The sequence below is a fragment of the Brienomyrus brachyistius genome, chromosome 1 (assembly GCF_023856365.1).
Source record: "Brienomyrus brachyistius isolate T26 chromosome 1, BBRACH_0.4, whole genome shotgun sequence".
Taxonomy (NCBI): domain Eukaryota; kingdom Metazoa; phylum Chordata; class Actinopteri; order Osteoglossiformes; family Mormyridae; genus Brienomyrus; species Brienomyrus brachyistius.
In genome coordinates this window covers 11,238,648-11,253,327 of record NC_064533.1, presented here as the reverse complement: position 1 = coordinate 11,253,327, position 14,680 = coordinate 11,238,648, and the positions used below count along the sequence as shown (strand labels likewise).

At 43.8% G+C, this 14,680-nt stretch overlaps 1 protein-coding gene and 1 long non-coding RNA gene across 2 annotated transcripts; one reads left to right on the top strand and one right to left on the bottom strand.

Annotated features, from left to right (window-relative positions):
- The first annotated feature begins 576 nt into the window (after nucleotides 1-576).
- Nucleotides 577-13,769, top strand: ccdc87 (coiled-coil domain containing 87). Its single transcript, XM_049030913.1, has 20 exons — nucleotides 577-1,108; nucleotides 1,921-2,172; nucleotides 2,476-2,627; nucleotides 3,665-3,915; nucleotides 4,315-4,468; nucleotides 4,828-4,915; nucleotides 5,111-5,190; nucleotides 5,578-5,738; nucleotides 5,893-6,034; nucleotides 6,116-6,322; nucleotides 7,099-7,215; nucleotides 7,463-7,587; nucleotides 7,779-7,905; nucleotides 7,992-8,098; nucleotides 8,172-8,293; nucleotides 8,402-8,445; nucleotides 9,466-9,642; nucleotides 10,850-10,964; nucleotides 12,673-12,815; nucleotides 13,252-13,769. Exons 2-20 carry the CDS (start codon nucleotides 2,013-2,015, stop codon nucleotides 13,531-13,533), a joined length of 2,754 nt encoding a protein of 917 aa, XP_048886870.1. The 5' UTR covers nucleotides 577-1,108; nucleotides 1,921-2,012; the 3' UTR covers nucleotides 13,534-13,769.
- LOC125751755 (uncharacterized) lies at nucleotides 13,236-14,660 on the bottom strand. The gene is made up of 3 exons (XR_007400786.1): nucleotides 14,525-14,660; nucleotides 13,451-13,504; nucleotides 13,236-13,344 (listed from the first exon to the last, which is right to left on the bottom strand). It is a non-coding gene; the product is annotated as an uncharacterized LOC125751755 (long non-coding RNA).
- Between the last annotated feature and the right edge of the window lie 20 nt (nucleotides 14,661-14,680).

The following is a 14,680-nucleotide window of genomic DNA, read 5'->3' as shown; positions in this document are numbered from 1 at the left end:
AGCATGCCCCAATGCAAACCAAGAGCGCCATCTAGTGGGGTCAAAAAAATACAGCAAATGGTTCGTGAAGTTTCATTTTGTCCATCACTAACAGGAAGTGGTTCATGAGGCTTCATTTGGCCATCACTAATAACAATCTTTATTTGTATAGCACGGTTTGAACCACAGAGTTTACTAAATGCTTTACTGACATTTAAATAGAAAGAAAACAAGCACACAAGAAACTACAATTAGCACAAAAAAAATAAAATGCCACCAAAAATGTGGTACGTGGGAACCCTAACGTCACTGAGGCCGCTACATGGAAGTAAATCAGCCCTCTACCAAAGTTAAAATGCTGAGAAATGACAATAATTTCATAACAAATAGTTTCATAACACAACACCCTCTATAACAAGCCCTTTCCCTCTCAAAAATGATATCCTGTCTGTAATATAACGTGATCACATTCAGACTGCTAAGCGTTTTTAGGTGCTTTCAAAATGCACGAACGTTTTCCCCGAAACCAGAACTTTTTTCCAGAACCATGAACTTTTGTCGGCATAATTGTAGTTCCTCTGAGGAGCTGTTCCAGAACCCATTTTAAGTAAATACTCCAGACTCCGTACTTTTCTTTCGAACATGAACCACTGGGGAGGGGCTTACAGCAATAACTCTCTGATTGGTTGACCACAAACACTGAGCTAACATGGAAGTTACGTCGAAGTGCAGAAAGGGAGATGTAGCGAGGCAAAAACTGAGCAGATGGAAATATTTTGTTACCCCAGTTAATGCATCAATTAATACATTTTTGCTTGCACCTCCATATTTCTGCATGGAAAAATTCCATCGCTAACCAAACTACTTTAACCATCAAAATGACTTATTTATCCACTGTTTTACGTGGCGGTTTAGTTTCGTATGAAATTGTACGTGAAGTTTAACTTATGAACTTTTAGCGTCTTCCAAGCTTATTCAGCAAAAAGCTCACTGTTCCTACGAGTGTTATGAAAGCGTCAGACTGAAGTGGCCAGGAGCTACAAAAGTCCAGGGACCTGTAAACCGGGACCAGGTTCCGGAACTTCGGTGTGAAAACGCATTATAATGATGGATGGACAGAATTTCTCAGGTAACTAAGTTCTTCTAATGGACGCTTGGATCGTTACAAAATAACTCAGGAGTATAGTAACTACCGTCCAGAAGACTGATCTTCTAGTTTTTCCAGTAGTACTGGAAAAACGATTTCCTGTTTATCAAAGTTTCCTTTTGAGTATTTAAGAATTTCTAACCCAGGGGGAAACTGCGTTACAATCCGGGCCAACGTCAGTCCAGATCCAGTCAGATTTAGGGCACTGCGGAGCGTCGCAGTCTCCTAGCAACGCAGCCCGTCGCCACGCGGCTGCAGAAGGAAGAAAGGTCAGATTCACAGATTTAGTGATAAAATTTCATTAATGGTTATGCAGTAATACTCAATAGCTCAGGATGGTGAAGCGGGCGGTAGTTTAAATATACAGCAGTCAATTCGTTTCAGCAAAATGGACAACGTTCTGTTTGACAACACATGCATGTCTAGCCAGTTGTTAACAGTGATCGTTATTTGGTGAAAGTTTGTCTGCTAAATTTGTTAAGAGTATGTTAGTATTATGTTAGTTCAGTAGCCGGCTTTGTTTGGTACATATAAATCGTTTCTAAAAACTTGCTCGGAAAATGTAGGTATTACGTTAGCTTTGCTAAAATAAAACTGTATAACGATTAGGGGTATTTGACGTAGGGCACAATCTTGCTTTTAGTGAAGTTCATTCCAAATTGCTGGGACGTAAATGGTCCTTAACTTGTTTAGGATTCAAGATTATATATGTTGTGAATGTCTTTTAAATGGTAACCACAATATGCATTCTGTGCTTTATAACAACAAATTTCACGTCCCCTCTGATGCTGTAGATCTACCTAAGGACCCAATTTGGAACTCCCACTGGCTTTATAAGTCCCACTGGCTCTGGGCCATGGGTTTCCGTTAGCCAGTCAGGTGGGGTATGAGGAGAGGCAGCCCAATGTCCTGTGGCCTCTGTGGAGCGGAGAAATCCCAGAGCAGACGTGTAAGGAGGATGGACCTCCAGGCACCGTCCACCTGTGACCGCCACCAGTGGTACTACAGCATTTTGGGACAGCTGACTCTACACGAGGGGGAGACAGGTGAAACGTTATCCAGGTCCGAATGTAGCCTACAGCATGTAAATAGATTCAAGGAAAATTTGTGTGGATGTGAGTAGGTCAGATTTGGGTCGCAATTACCTCCCGGAATCCCTCGTTAAATCCCAAGTATGAATTACGTTTAAACGCCTAATTTGTCTTTATAGATAGATGTAGCTGGAAGTTTCTGCCTTTATCTTGGCAGCGGGGCGCCAGTTCTCCATGAAGAACTGCAGTGATCATCCTACTGATCATTTCCAAAGCAGGGTCAGGTAGACTATGTTTGTAATAGATGACTTCTTCTAGATAGGACTGTGGAGGTGCAGTCTGTCTCATCTGTCTTGGAGGACCATACACTTGCCCCCACCTCTCTATCAGATTTGCGATCCATGTTGGAGGAGTGGATGGGGAACCAGTGCGTCCTCCATTCAGTCTCTCAGGATGACCAGCAAGCTCTGGTGAGACACGCACACACATACACGCACACACACAGAAAGACCTATAGTCTGCTATCTTTGTGAGGACCGTCCATTCATTTCTATGGGCAAAACCCTAATCCCAACAATGGCAACTGTAACACCTACCCAGCCCTAACATTAACCGCAAGTAACCAAACAAGATACAAGACGTTTGGCATTTTTAATTTACTGATTGCAGTGATAGATTTTTATAAAACTGAATTTTACCTTGTGGGGACCGAAAAAATGGTCCCCATAACATCAAAATAACAGGTTTTTATCACATTGTGGGGGGCATTTGGACCACGCACACACACACACACACACACACACACACACACGCACTTGTAGGGTATACCTATCCTTATGGAGAAACTGGTCCCTATAAGGGAAAAACGGAAAACAGATATTTATCTGTTATTGGATATACTTGATAGTTATATTTGAAAAATGGATAAATTATTGTAATGTCTAGTTCTTCTGTTATTTAGGAGAATTTTGTGTGAAGTATTGAGCATTATAAAGTCAGGAATATCAAATTTTACTGAAGCCATTTATATTTCATAAAGGGAGATGGTTTTATATAATTAGTTTCGGATGCTTTCTACATTGATTTGGGCAAATGGATTTCACTGTCACCTGTTGGAGGACAAATTTTTTTAAAACAGGGGCAAACTGTCATTGGGTTGTGACTCAAGTGCCACCATTTCTTACCGGAAGATGGACCATTTTGTATGTCGGGTCCTGTTTTTAAGTCTCAGTGACTCGTAACTGCAGTGTTAACCTTGAGTAATGTTTGTTATAACTAAAGATGTAACTGGTGAAAATAGTGTTTTCTCTTATGGGGAGCAGGAAACTGATCCCCATAAGGGAAAAAAATGGATATTTATCACGTTATGGGGACATTGTGTCCCCATAAGGATAATTATACCCGCTCGCACACACACACACACACACACACACACACTCTACATACATCCAAAATCACATGTGAGTGCAGATGGCTACACTTCTCCTCGTCCCTGTTTTTTGTTCAGACAGCTACGATGATGTCACAGCTAGGACTGATTTGCCATGACCTCAGCGGGGTGAACCGTGACCCCTCGCTGTCCCAGGTAGAGAATCAGCAGCTTCAGAGTGAGATCTTCAGTGAGATTCTCCGAGTGTGCAAGCGCCTGTATCTGCACTACATCCACCTGCGAGATGTTCTGCGGAAGCGCGGCGTCTTCGGCGATCTGGCCAATCGCAGCCGCTTGTGCGCACAGATGACCTTGGACTGCGGCAAACTGTGAGCAGTGGGCATGAGCATGCGGGAGGGGTTTGAACTTCAGGGGTCTGTGGGTGATGGAGATTTCAGTTGGGTGGTTGAGACATACAGGGTGTAGAATTCACCAATGTATATGCGGGGGAGGGAGGCCCCCCACATTATTCTTTGGAATAATTCATCTGGGAAGTAAGACATCGTAATACATATTGCAGAAAATAATTGTAACACAGAGGGGAATGTAAATTCCGGTAATATAATAATTATCCCTGTAAACTTTTTGTGTGTAAACAGTATTGAAGGTATTTCAACATATGTACACTAATAACATTTCTAACTTTCTTTTTCTTTTTAGCTTGAAGTTTTCTGTCTGAAATAAAAATGTAAGTTGACCCTGTTGACATGGTTGTTTGTAATCCACAGTTTAAACATTCAGTCAATTAGGCGCAGTGTGACTGCGGAAATTAAGGCAGAGCCTAGCAGTGGACAGCAGGGGGCACCAGGCACCCAGTCCGACGACAGGAAGAGTGGATTCGAAAATCGACACAAAGCTTCCATTGAGAAAGACCTCCAAGAGGTGAGAGCTGTGCCTCATATTGCAGTTTATGAAGGAAATCAGTAAGAATCTATACAGTCAGCTTTACATTGTATAAATTGTATAACTGCAGTGTTTTAGACATCCTTGTCTGCAGGATGTTAATTTAATTGACACTAATTTGCCTCCCAGAAAAACGCAATAAGGCGGCTAAGAGTAAAAACTGTTTAACGGCGGTTTTGTTCTTATTATAGCTTTGGAGGGTCAGTGATAAATCAGGACGTCAAACATGCTTTGGTAGCTGCAGTTAGCGATGCAGTCAGATCAATTCTGCCTGCAGTTACACAATCAAAACAGGAGAGGGCAGTTTTGTACTATAACACGTCTGTTCCACCTCGCAGATAGAGGAGGAGATTGGGGAGCTGAATTTGGAATGCGTGTATGACCTCATACCGAGTCACCTGGAAGAGACCAACCACAGAGAACAGTGTATGGGCATCACTAACATACAAGTTCTTACATAAATACACAGACTACATGTTTGAAATGACAACAATGTTGTTTTTTTGAGTGAGCAGGGCTTGCACTGTATCTTGCAACCTAAAGGCAACAGACACAAGGTTTTGTGAATGCCAGTGATGTCAGTGTGTAGATGCTAGCGCAGGTGTGTGCGTGTGTCTGCAGATACTGCGGAGAGCTGCGCTGGTGATACTGCCCAGGTGGGGGCGGTCTGCGCTCCTAGAGGCTCTTCCATCAGGCTGAGGGTGAATGCAGCACTGCTGTCTCTCCATTAAAGGAAGGACACCCCCACTTTACTGCAGCCATTTTAAATTATTTTCGGGATATTGATGAATTGTATATTTTTAGATTTATTTACTATATTTTCCTGTGATTTTTTTTCCCTCAAGGCATATATTTCAGTTATATGTGGTATATATTTCTTGTTTATTATTTATCATTAGTATTTATTGCCATGTTGTTACAATATTATGAGGGCATTATAATTTCTTTTTTTTCACATGAGTGACAGATTTATCGTAGGTTTATTTCAATAGGTATTGAATTTCTTCTTCAGTATTCAGACCTACGGTAAACATGCACTTTAACCACTGTACGCCTTGTTGAGCATCCTACCTGCTGCTCCTCTTCAGGGCTGCCAGTCCATGCCGGAGCTAGAGCAGGGGTCCCTGCTGGAGGAGCTGGGCTTGGAGCCGCCGCCGTCCCGGGCACCCTCTCCAGTGGTGCTGCTGGGCCTGGAGCCAAGCTCCTGCCGTGAGAAGGAGCCCATCAGCGCTGCTGAAGACTTGAGGAGGTGTGGCTTGGGCTCCTTCCACTGAATGAGCACGGAAGTATACAGGCTGGTACTGTGTCCATGAGATGACAGAGCAGCTTGTAGACGCCAGTATGGGGTGATGTCATGGGCTCAATTTGCAGTGATGACTGTGAGTGATGTAATGATTTTGTAGATTGGTGCAAGACATTGGGTCTGTGGGTGAGCCTAAAATGACTGACCCTGAGACAAACCTCGAGACGGACCTGCCCGCCCTGATCAGCGCTTTGTCTCACAGCGGCTCCAGCAAGCTTCATCTCCTGCAACAGACCTTACAGGTAGCGACACTGCCCAACACTGCACACCCCTATAGCAGCGCTCTGCGTCCACACACTTGCCGTCTCCCTTCCTCCTTTCAGAAGCTCACCGAGGAAGAAGAGGACCATGGCATGATGAAGACCACTGTGATGGAGGAACCTCAACACCCACAGCCAGTGGCTGTCAGTGTCTCAGTCACTCCCAAATCCATCGCTCGCACTGCGCCCCCCCGTGTCTCTGACAGGGTGTTTACAGAAACAGTCAAACTCCATATGTACCCACCTGTCTACAGCCATCTCACTGGGGAGGTAGGTGCTCCAGTTACATATAAAACTACGTATGTCCACTTTTTGACGATTCTGACTTTTTACTGGAATAAGCCCATTCTCAGTCAGCGTATGGCAATCTTCCAATCAAGGGCACAGACACTTATTGCCCCATCTGCATCTAATTGACATCCAATAGCATTTGACATATAATTGACCAATGAAAAGATGGTTTATGAAGTCATGTATGACTAGTCTTTCTGTTTGTACTTGAACATATGTGTTCATGATGGCTATTTGAACGAATCACTTTATATCTTTAATTTTAATAACACTGATAATAACATCATTGTTAACTGTGAATATGAAGTTAGATTAGGTTGTATTTCGTTGACACTCACATATTAGTCTAGCTGACGACAATCCACGTATCAATCCAAGTAACATTAAGCTTCATTGTCGGCTGTGTAAAGATAGATTTCCATTGGAAGATGTCTCATTGTATTGTTTTTGGTTTGTTTAGTAGAGTCGTTTCTGAGAAAATGCGTTATATCCTGCTCCTGAAACAATAAGCCAGTCTTAGTGTAGGTGCTCCATCCACTCAGCAAGCAACGAGGTCTTCCATCAGTAACCCCGCCCTGCTATCTCCCAGTTACACTTACCCTACTTAATTCCTTTTCATTAATACAGAAATCTTTCCTCATTCATTGAATCATTCCACTTCATTAACAGAGATCTTTTCTTAGTGTCAGATGCAATCCCCTCATTCAGGAGAGGGATCTTTAATTAGTGGCACACTCGCTTCTCACCATCAACAGACTGAGCCCTCTTCAGTGAAGTGGCTGGACCGAAACCTGAACCTCAGGAGAGAAATGAAAGAGGTCTACAGGGAGCTGTCCAAAACTGTGTCCAACCACTATCTGAACTTTGATGAGGTGTGAAACGTCCCGTCGTAAAGAATGAGCATGCTTTTCCTGAAAAACATATTTCACGGTTTCACATTATGGAGTAGAATGCTGTATAGATAGATTTTGCTTACTGTGAATATTGGAGGAATGTACTGTAGATGTATGTACCTACTTTGTGCAGATAGTGATTGTAAAAGCAAGCAGAAATGAACAAAGGAAGGTTGTTTTCTTGCATTATAACATTAGTGTATGACAGCGATGTTGTCTTTTGCAGTCAGACCCGGTGATTGAGCCGGCTATGGAGGATGGGGGTGATATGTGGGTGCCCCCCCGTAAGAAGAGTCAGAGGTCGTTCAACCCAGAGCTGAAAAGGTCTGGCACCAGCCATCCCACCTGCAGGTGACCTTCTGAAACCAACTGGGAAACAGCTTAGATAGCGCAGATGTCAAGGGCAGCAGATGGCGTGGAGGTTATACTGAGACGTCACGACCTGAAGGTTGCCGTTCTTCACGGGACCTTGTGCCCTTGACAGACTTAATTCCCATAAAACTACCGACTGTGAAAGCAGACATTTCTGATGTTTTTCTTAGAAGGACAGAGGTTCTCATGCAGCATAAGAAGCCCCAGGAAGTGACATCCGGGACAAATGGCAGTCGGCTGCACTGGTCAAAATCCAACCTGTGTGTGGATGACTATATGAAGTATATTTCAAACCAGGTAATGCTTTTTAATGATTCTACTGCGTGATCCCCTTTTCGTTTGCATGGCCGAAAGTCATTGCTGGTTTTTTATGTTTCCTTCAGAGACTGGATTACCTGGGAGAGATGTTTCACCTGCATGACAGCGATGACAGTGACGAGGAGGAGAAACTGAAGAGGAAGGCCTTGGCTCAGCACGAGGAGAAAAAGAAGTCAGTAAATGGTTCGTTATTTCTTTTCCCGCTTGATATCATTTGTGGTGCATTTCCTGTCTACTTCCAAAAGTCACAGAAGGCGAAGTCAGAAGATTGACTCTCAGAAGAGGATAAAGGAGGAGTTTGCGGTGGGGGTTTGGAATGTGAACTCCATGCTGCTGGGGGGTCTGTGGAGCGAGCCACGGCCGAATGGTAATTCCCTCCTACCCCCTCCTGAGGGCGACCTTCCAAATCCCTACTGTTGTGACCAGAGGTTCGGTACGTGGAAACCATCAAGCCAGCCTGTGTTTTGTTTTGCAGAGGTGGACAGTCAAGATGAGGACACATCTTCTAGCGCTACACAGGTAGGCCGCGGCACTGTGGCTTTTCAGTGCAGCAAGATTTCAGCTTTTGCTAAGGTAGTCATTGATGCCTGTGTTTCTGCGATATATAATTCTCTTGATGAACATTCACGAAGGTGCTAATACTTCTATCTCACCCGTATTGCACATATAATTGTTACATGAATTACGTGTTATGTGTGAAGGAACGGGTGCCATTTTATACAATGCTTTGTTTGTGTGCTATATATGGTTGGTTTTCTGTGTGTGTGTGTATGGTCATAAGCTGTGTACACACCAAGCCAAAGGAAAAAAACCAGCACCAAGAAACGAGCGACTCCTGCTGTCTCCCGTCGGCTGTGAAAATTCGCACTGTGAGACACCAGCACAACTAGAGATGACAGCCCAATCAGAGAGCTCGGTTTTACCAACTAGTTTCTGCTGTGATTCAACACGCTGAAGCGACATAAAAAGCAGCAATAGGGAGCAAGGATATACATACCGCGGTGCCGGGCAATCACCGACTCTCACCGGCTCTGACCGACTCTCACCGGCTCTGAGTGGCTCTCACCGGCTCTCACCAGCTCTCACCGGCTCTCACCGGCTCTGACCGGCTCTCACCGGCTCTCACCAACTCTCACCGGCTCTCAACACCCGAGAATCGGCTTGGTGTGTTCCAGGCTACACAGCGTATCCTTGTAAGGTCTTCTGTGGATCTGTGCAATGGTCTTGGTCCTGTGAGCATCTGAATATTACAATTTGTGTTATATGTATCTTATGTGCTCATTAGGTGCTCGATGTTTGGAGTTGAAATTAAATGATGCGTTATTTGTCATTTGCACAAGTACATTGTAATGCTTTTTCTCCCCCACATCTCCCCCGAAGCATTTTGGGGGAGGGGGGTGTTAAGGGTCTTTATCAAGGGCCCAAGTATTTGGAGAACCCCAGTTTCAATCCAGCAAGCCCTTCTATGCTGAGCAAGCGTGCTACCATTTGATCCCCAGTCATATTTGAATGTGTGTGACACTGGCAACCTCTCCCCAGAGGGCCCAGGAGAGATGGAGCCAGTCTGGAAAGGAGCCCTTTGTTGCAGTGAGTGAGGACGACCAGTTGCAAGTCTGTCTGGAAAGGATCTGGATGACTCTGTCCTTCCCATCCAGCCAGAGACTGGAAATGGCCATCAAGTACAGTTCGCCCTCGTACCAGAGTCGTCTGACGGAGGTGCTCATCCTCGACATGCTACCAGAAACTCTCTTACAAACACATACATTCACACAAACATGCAGCACCAGATGAACAAAGATGCTTCAGTTGCAGGTACATCACTGCCAACGATGACGTGTTTCTGGCAAGCGTCTGGCTTGTGACAGGCGTCCTGAACGTCTGCTCGGGCACCCCTGCTGTTGCAGACACCTCCCCCGCTCCATTCCCATGATTCAGTGCAAATGTGATGGTGCCAAACATGGAGGACACAGAGAAATTGCTTTCAACATGCTGATGTCTACATGCCGAACCGTGTTGCTGTACTATGCTCCAGGTCGTAGTCATTTTAGGAGGGATCTTTATGTTCTCCAGCATTCCCGCTTCCCTGCTCTGTAGGTTTAAAGTTTCAGGCTGTCCACTGTGTTTTACCTGCTTGTACCATGCTTTTCTGCTGGATTTTTTACTAGGAATTTTTAGCTGTTACCATCTGTATGGATTCCAGTATTTCTCCTGGCGCCGTCTTCTCTCCAGCTTTAGGACTTTAGCGTTAATATCCCCATATGTTCTGCCTACTCCATTCTGCTTGTTCTCAGAATTCTCTGTTTTCGTGATATTCTGTTGTCACTCTGTCTTTCACAGCCTTGTAATTAGACCTGAGGTATATTGTTGTTCCAATGTTCATAATCGTATTTCATAATTAATGAGTTGTTTCCCGCCATTTACACCGTGGTCTTAATTCCCTGCAAGCATTTTATAAATATAGACCGTGTTCTTTTCTCCATGGCAGAAGTGATTCACGCAGAACTGAATGAAGAAGCTGGATAAATGGTTGGGGGGGGGGAGAGAAACACTTTTAAAGTAATTATCACAAATATCACAACACTACATCATTGTTAAATGTCAGTAGTCAGGAAACAATCATGACTTTGCTGGCCGTTAAAAAAAACAACATTTTGCAGTATATTTTTATAGTTCCAACAAATGAAAAAGCACCAAGGTAACTTTGTAATCGTTCGGAAAAGGGCTGTCATGAACTATATTTAACACGTAGAATAGTGTCTGATGATAAATAGAATTAACTTAATATAATTTTGTGGTGGAATTCTGTGTGTCTGTAATAGGGGTCCCATTCCCCCCAGCTGAGACACATGCTGTGCTGATCTTGGGTCACCCTCCCATTCCAAGCGACTTCCAGCATCAGTCCGATATGGTGTGTAACCCTTAGGCAATTGCAGCGTGGGAGCGCACTGCCAAGCTCATCCAGCAGAGGGAGGCACTGCTGGCCCAGCTGGAGGTGTTTGAGAGGGGGGCGTCTGACCCCAGCAGGTTCTTCCAGCATGGTATGTGCTCCATTAACTGTATCTGCTGCCTTCTCAGATATGGCTGCTGAGTATGGAAGAAATGTTGTGCATGCATAGACACGCCATGGCTGACTCTCTTGCACATTTCCAGAGCAGCTGGTGATATTTTCATAGGCTGTGGTGATGTATCAGGGCAATATAATTCTAAGTATTTTTGTGTTGTCAAGTAAATGAAATTTCTGAAGATCTAAGGAACCAATATGTTGGTGTCTGTCAAGGTTACAAAGCCCTTTATTAGGCTCTGAGACTCAAATAAGATGAAGTGAAACCATATTGTTCAAATTTGCTATAGGCATGTCTACTACCACACTTCCATACTGAGGAAAAGTTTCTACCCTGTGCATAATTATGGGGGGGGGGGGGGTTGTAACACGACCAATAATGAAAACTGGCTACTACAACTCCCCCAATAATCATGTCTCTCCCTAAATGGGTGGGAACCTCAACCCCCCCCCCCCAATGTTCAAACCAAAGTTACACCCTCAGTTTCTACCCCAAAGCCATCAACCGTCTGAACCAGGCAAGACACGACACACTCAAAAAACGCTACCTCACCACACCCTCAGGAGTATTCCATATGCACCCTTCTGCCAACCTGCTCCCCCCCCCCCCAAATTACTGACTGACTACCCCGTTGATCATTTTTACTCATATGACTACTGCTAATTTTAAAGATCTACATTGTTACGATTAATGCTGCTAAATAGAATATATAATTGCACTACCGGTTCACTATTTAATCACGTTCAGTATATCTATATCGTGTATATTATGATTATTATGGTTCAATTTCTATAATATGTAGCGTTGGTGGAGAAGGCACATAGAGTTTCGTTGTATATGTACAATGACAAAGATATTTTATCTATCTGCGGAAAACTTGGGGCAGTAACCAGTCGTAGCAGGAGTGGCCATCTTAGCAAAATTTCTCCAAGATATGGAGCTTTAGACCAACATACAGCAAAGCAATTCATATCACGGTCCTCAAGGTTCAAGCACTGCTGATTTTCCAGCCTTCCTTTACCTTTGAGCCAGTTGTGGAGCCTCTCTGGCCAATAAGAATCTATCCATCCATCCATCCATCCATCAATCATCTTCCGCTTATCTGAGGTTGGGTCGTGGAGGCAGCAGTCTCAGCAGGGAAACCCAGACTTCCCTCTCCCCGACCACTTCATCCAGCTCCTCCGGGGGAATCCTGAGGCATTCCCAGGTCAGCTGAGAGACATAGTCTCTCTAGCGTGTCCTGGGTCTTCCCCGGGGCCAATCAGAATCCATAATTATTAAACTCACAGCAGGCTTCTCTTACTTTGAGGACAATGATTAGTTGAAAGATGGATGGATGCATGCATGGAATGTTAGACAATTCCTCTGATCAGATATAGCAGGGAAGGGTGAGACAAAATTCCTCAGCAGAGTTTTGAGAGACTGCACAGAAAAATGCACTCTGAAATATGCAGATCAGCTACGGAGCAAATGCATCTTGCTGAATTTCATGTACACATACTGTCGTGTTTGTATAGCAAGCTACAAACCACTATTTGTCCAATACAATTTCTATATAAGAGCTGAATTGTTCAGAGATGATAACCCTGCACAGATTTATTCTAAAGTTCCCAATTCATCTCCCAAACGGCCAGTGTTGACAGAGTAACTTCACAGTGGGCAGTGAAACATGAATCTCTCCAAGGTTATCGAGGCACATCGATTGCAAGGATGGATGAGTCCAAGCGCAGGCAGAAAATCAACAGGCAGATATCGGCCCTGGAAAGGATCTTGTCCAAGGATATCCAACTCATCCGGGACCGTTTCTGCGATACCGTCACATACAATGTAAGCATGAGTTCCTCCATCATTCTTACCTCAGTGGAGAAATGGAGACTGAGGCATAAACAGCCTCAAGAGGCAAACCCTGATCTAAGACTGTGCCTTACAACGCAGGTTCAGGGGTCCTTTATATCTGTCATCTCCTATCTAAACTGATGAAATGTTATATTGAGCACATGTCAGTGTCCTTCTTCCTGTTGGCCACTGTAGGGCAGTCTGGTAGGTTCTTCTTCACCGCTCATACTACTAGTGTTGGGAAAGAGAGAGCAGATAGGATAGCTGCCAATCCATTTCATGAGGGGTGTTTCAGTCATACTCTTGAACAGGTACTGAACCTGAAATATTCCAGCTGTATTAGTAAAGGTGTAACATTGTAAGTCACTGTCAATAGAAGGATTTGATAAAGAACACATTTGTTTTACTTGCCTGGGGTGTCTTTCAGGGGAGGCCTTACGAGCAGAAGATGCGCTGGGATCGCATTGAGATGCTATACTGGCTGCAGCAGGAACGACGTGTGATTGCCCTGGATAAGCTGCTGGGGACAGAGAAGTGCACCAACCCCAGGCTGAGCCCTCTTGAACAAGTTCATCCCACCACCCAAGACCACACCCCCTTGCCCAGCAATCAGCAAAAGTGCTCACCACGAAGTAGCGATTCCACCCCCATGCTCATCTCTGGCACAGTTTTTGGGACTGCTGTTGAGAAAAAACAAGCTTACCTCTGATGTGAAGAAATATATATATATGATATTAAAATGAACGCCTTTACATCGCTAATGTAATTTTAGCAAACGAAATAAAAATAATACCATACTTCGTTAAGAATAAAGAAATGTTAGCTTCTTAAATTATATTTTTAATAATCACTGGCTGGATGTCTGTAGATGGGCTTTTTAAAATGTATTACATAGACGTTTAAATGTAATTTAAAAGTTGATTAATCTTTAACATTGGTCGCACACACCCTTCCGGCAACAAATCTGCCTGGATACGTGACCGTTCGAAATAACGCGGCCCCGTCACGTGATCGCTAGGCGGCTTGCTATTGGCTGCTTTCGAACAGGGAAGTTGTTTTGTTGAAATTCAGGGACGCACTTGGAAATATCAGCCTGAATTTCCGAAACTGTCACGGCTGATGTGTACACTGACAGGTAATCGGACGGAAGGAAAACAGCTGACGGAATTTAGTAAGTTATCGCTCTTCGTAATATGACTAGCTAAGTAAAAATAAGGGACGAATATAAATTTGTATAGTAACTATTCAGACGAAGTAATGTTGTTGTCGACCTGCTGTATTTACATGTTTATGTACATTTTTAAGCTGCCAAACCAGTGACTCGTTAGTTAGGTCAGTTATTAGGGGATCAATGAATACTTAACGTCTTTATCTTGCCTGTCTAAGGCTACTACTGGACTGTGAGAGGCAACGGTACGACGTATTTAAAGTTTTTTAACGACAAATTGATATTGTTTTATCAGTAAGTTGCTATCTACCTTGCTGGAGTGCATTAAGTATTAATGCTTTGGTATTGTTTTGTAAACGCGCTACAGGACTTACTTTCTGTATGACTTATGCTGTTACAGGACGTACCGCCGACATACTCTTGCTTATTTAAACATAATGTTACATCTTGACGTATTACTATTAGGGAAAGAAAACAAACCGGGAATGTCAGGCGTTTTTTTTTCTTTGGAAAGTGTCTTTAAGTTTCTTACCGGTTCCTTTCGACGTATTTCCTCAAGGCGTGTTGATGCCTGAAGCTGATAACATGAACTTTGACATTAAAGGTTTCCTTTGAATACACTGTATGATACTCCCAGTCGCGAGTCATTCTGAGACACATTGCCCCCGTGACCTGCCCTTCATCACCG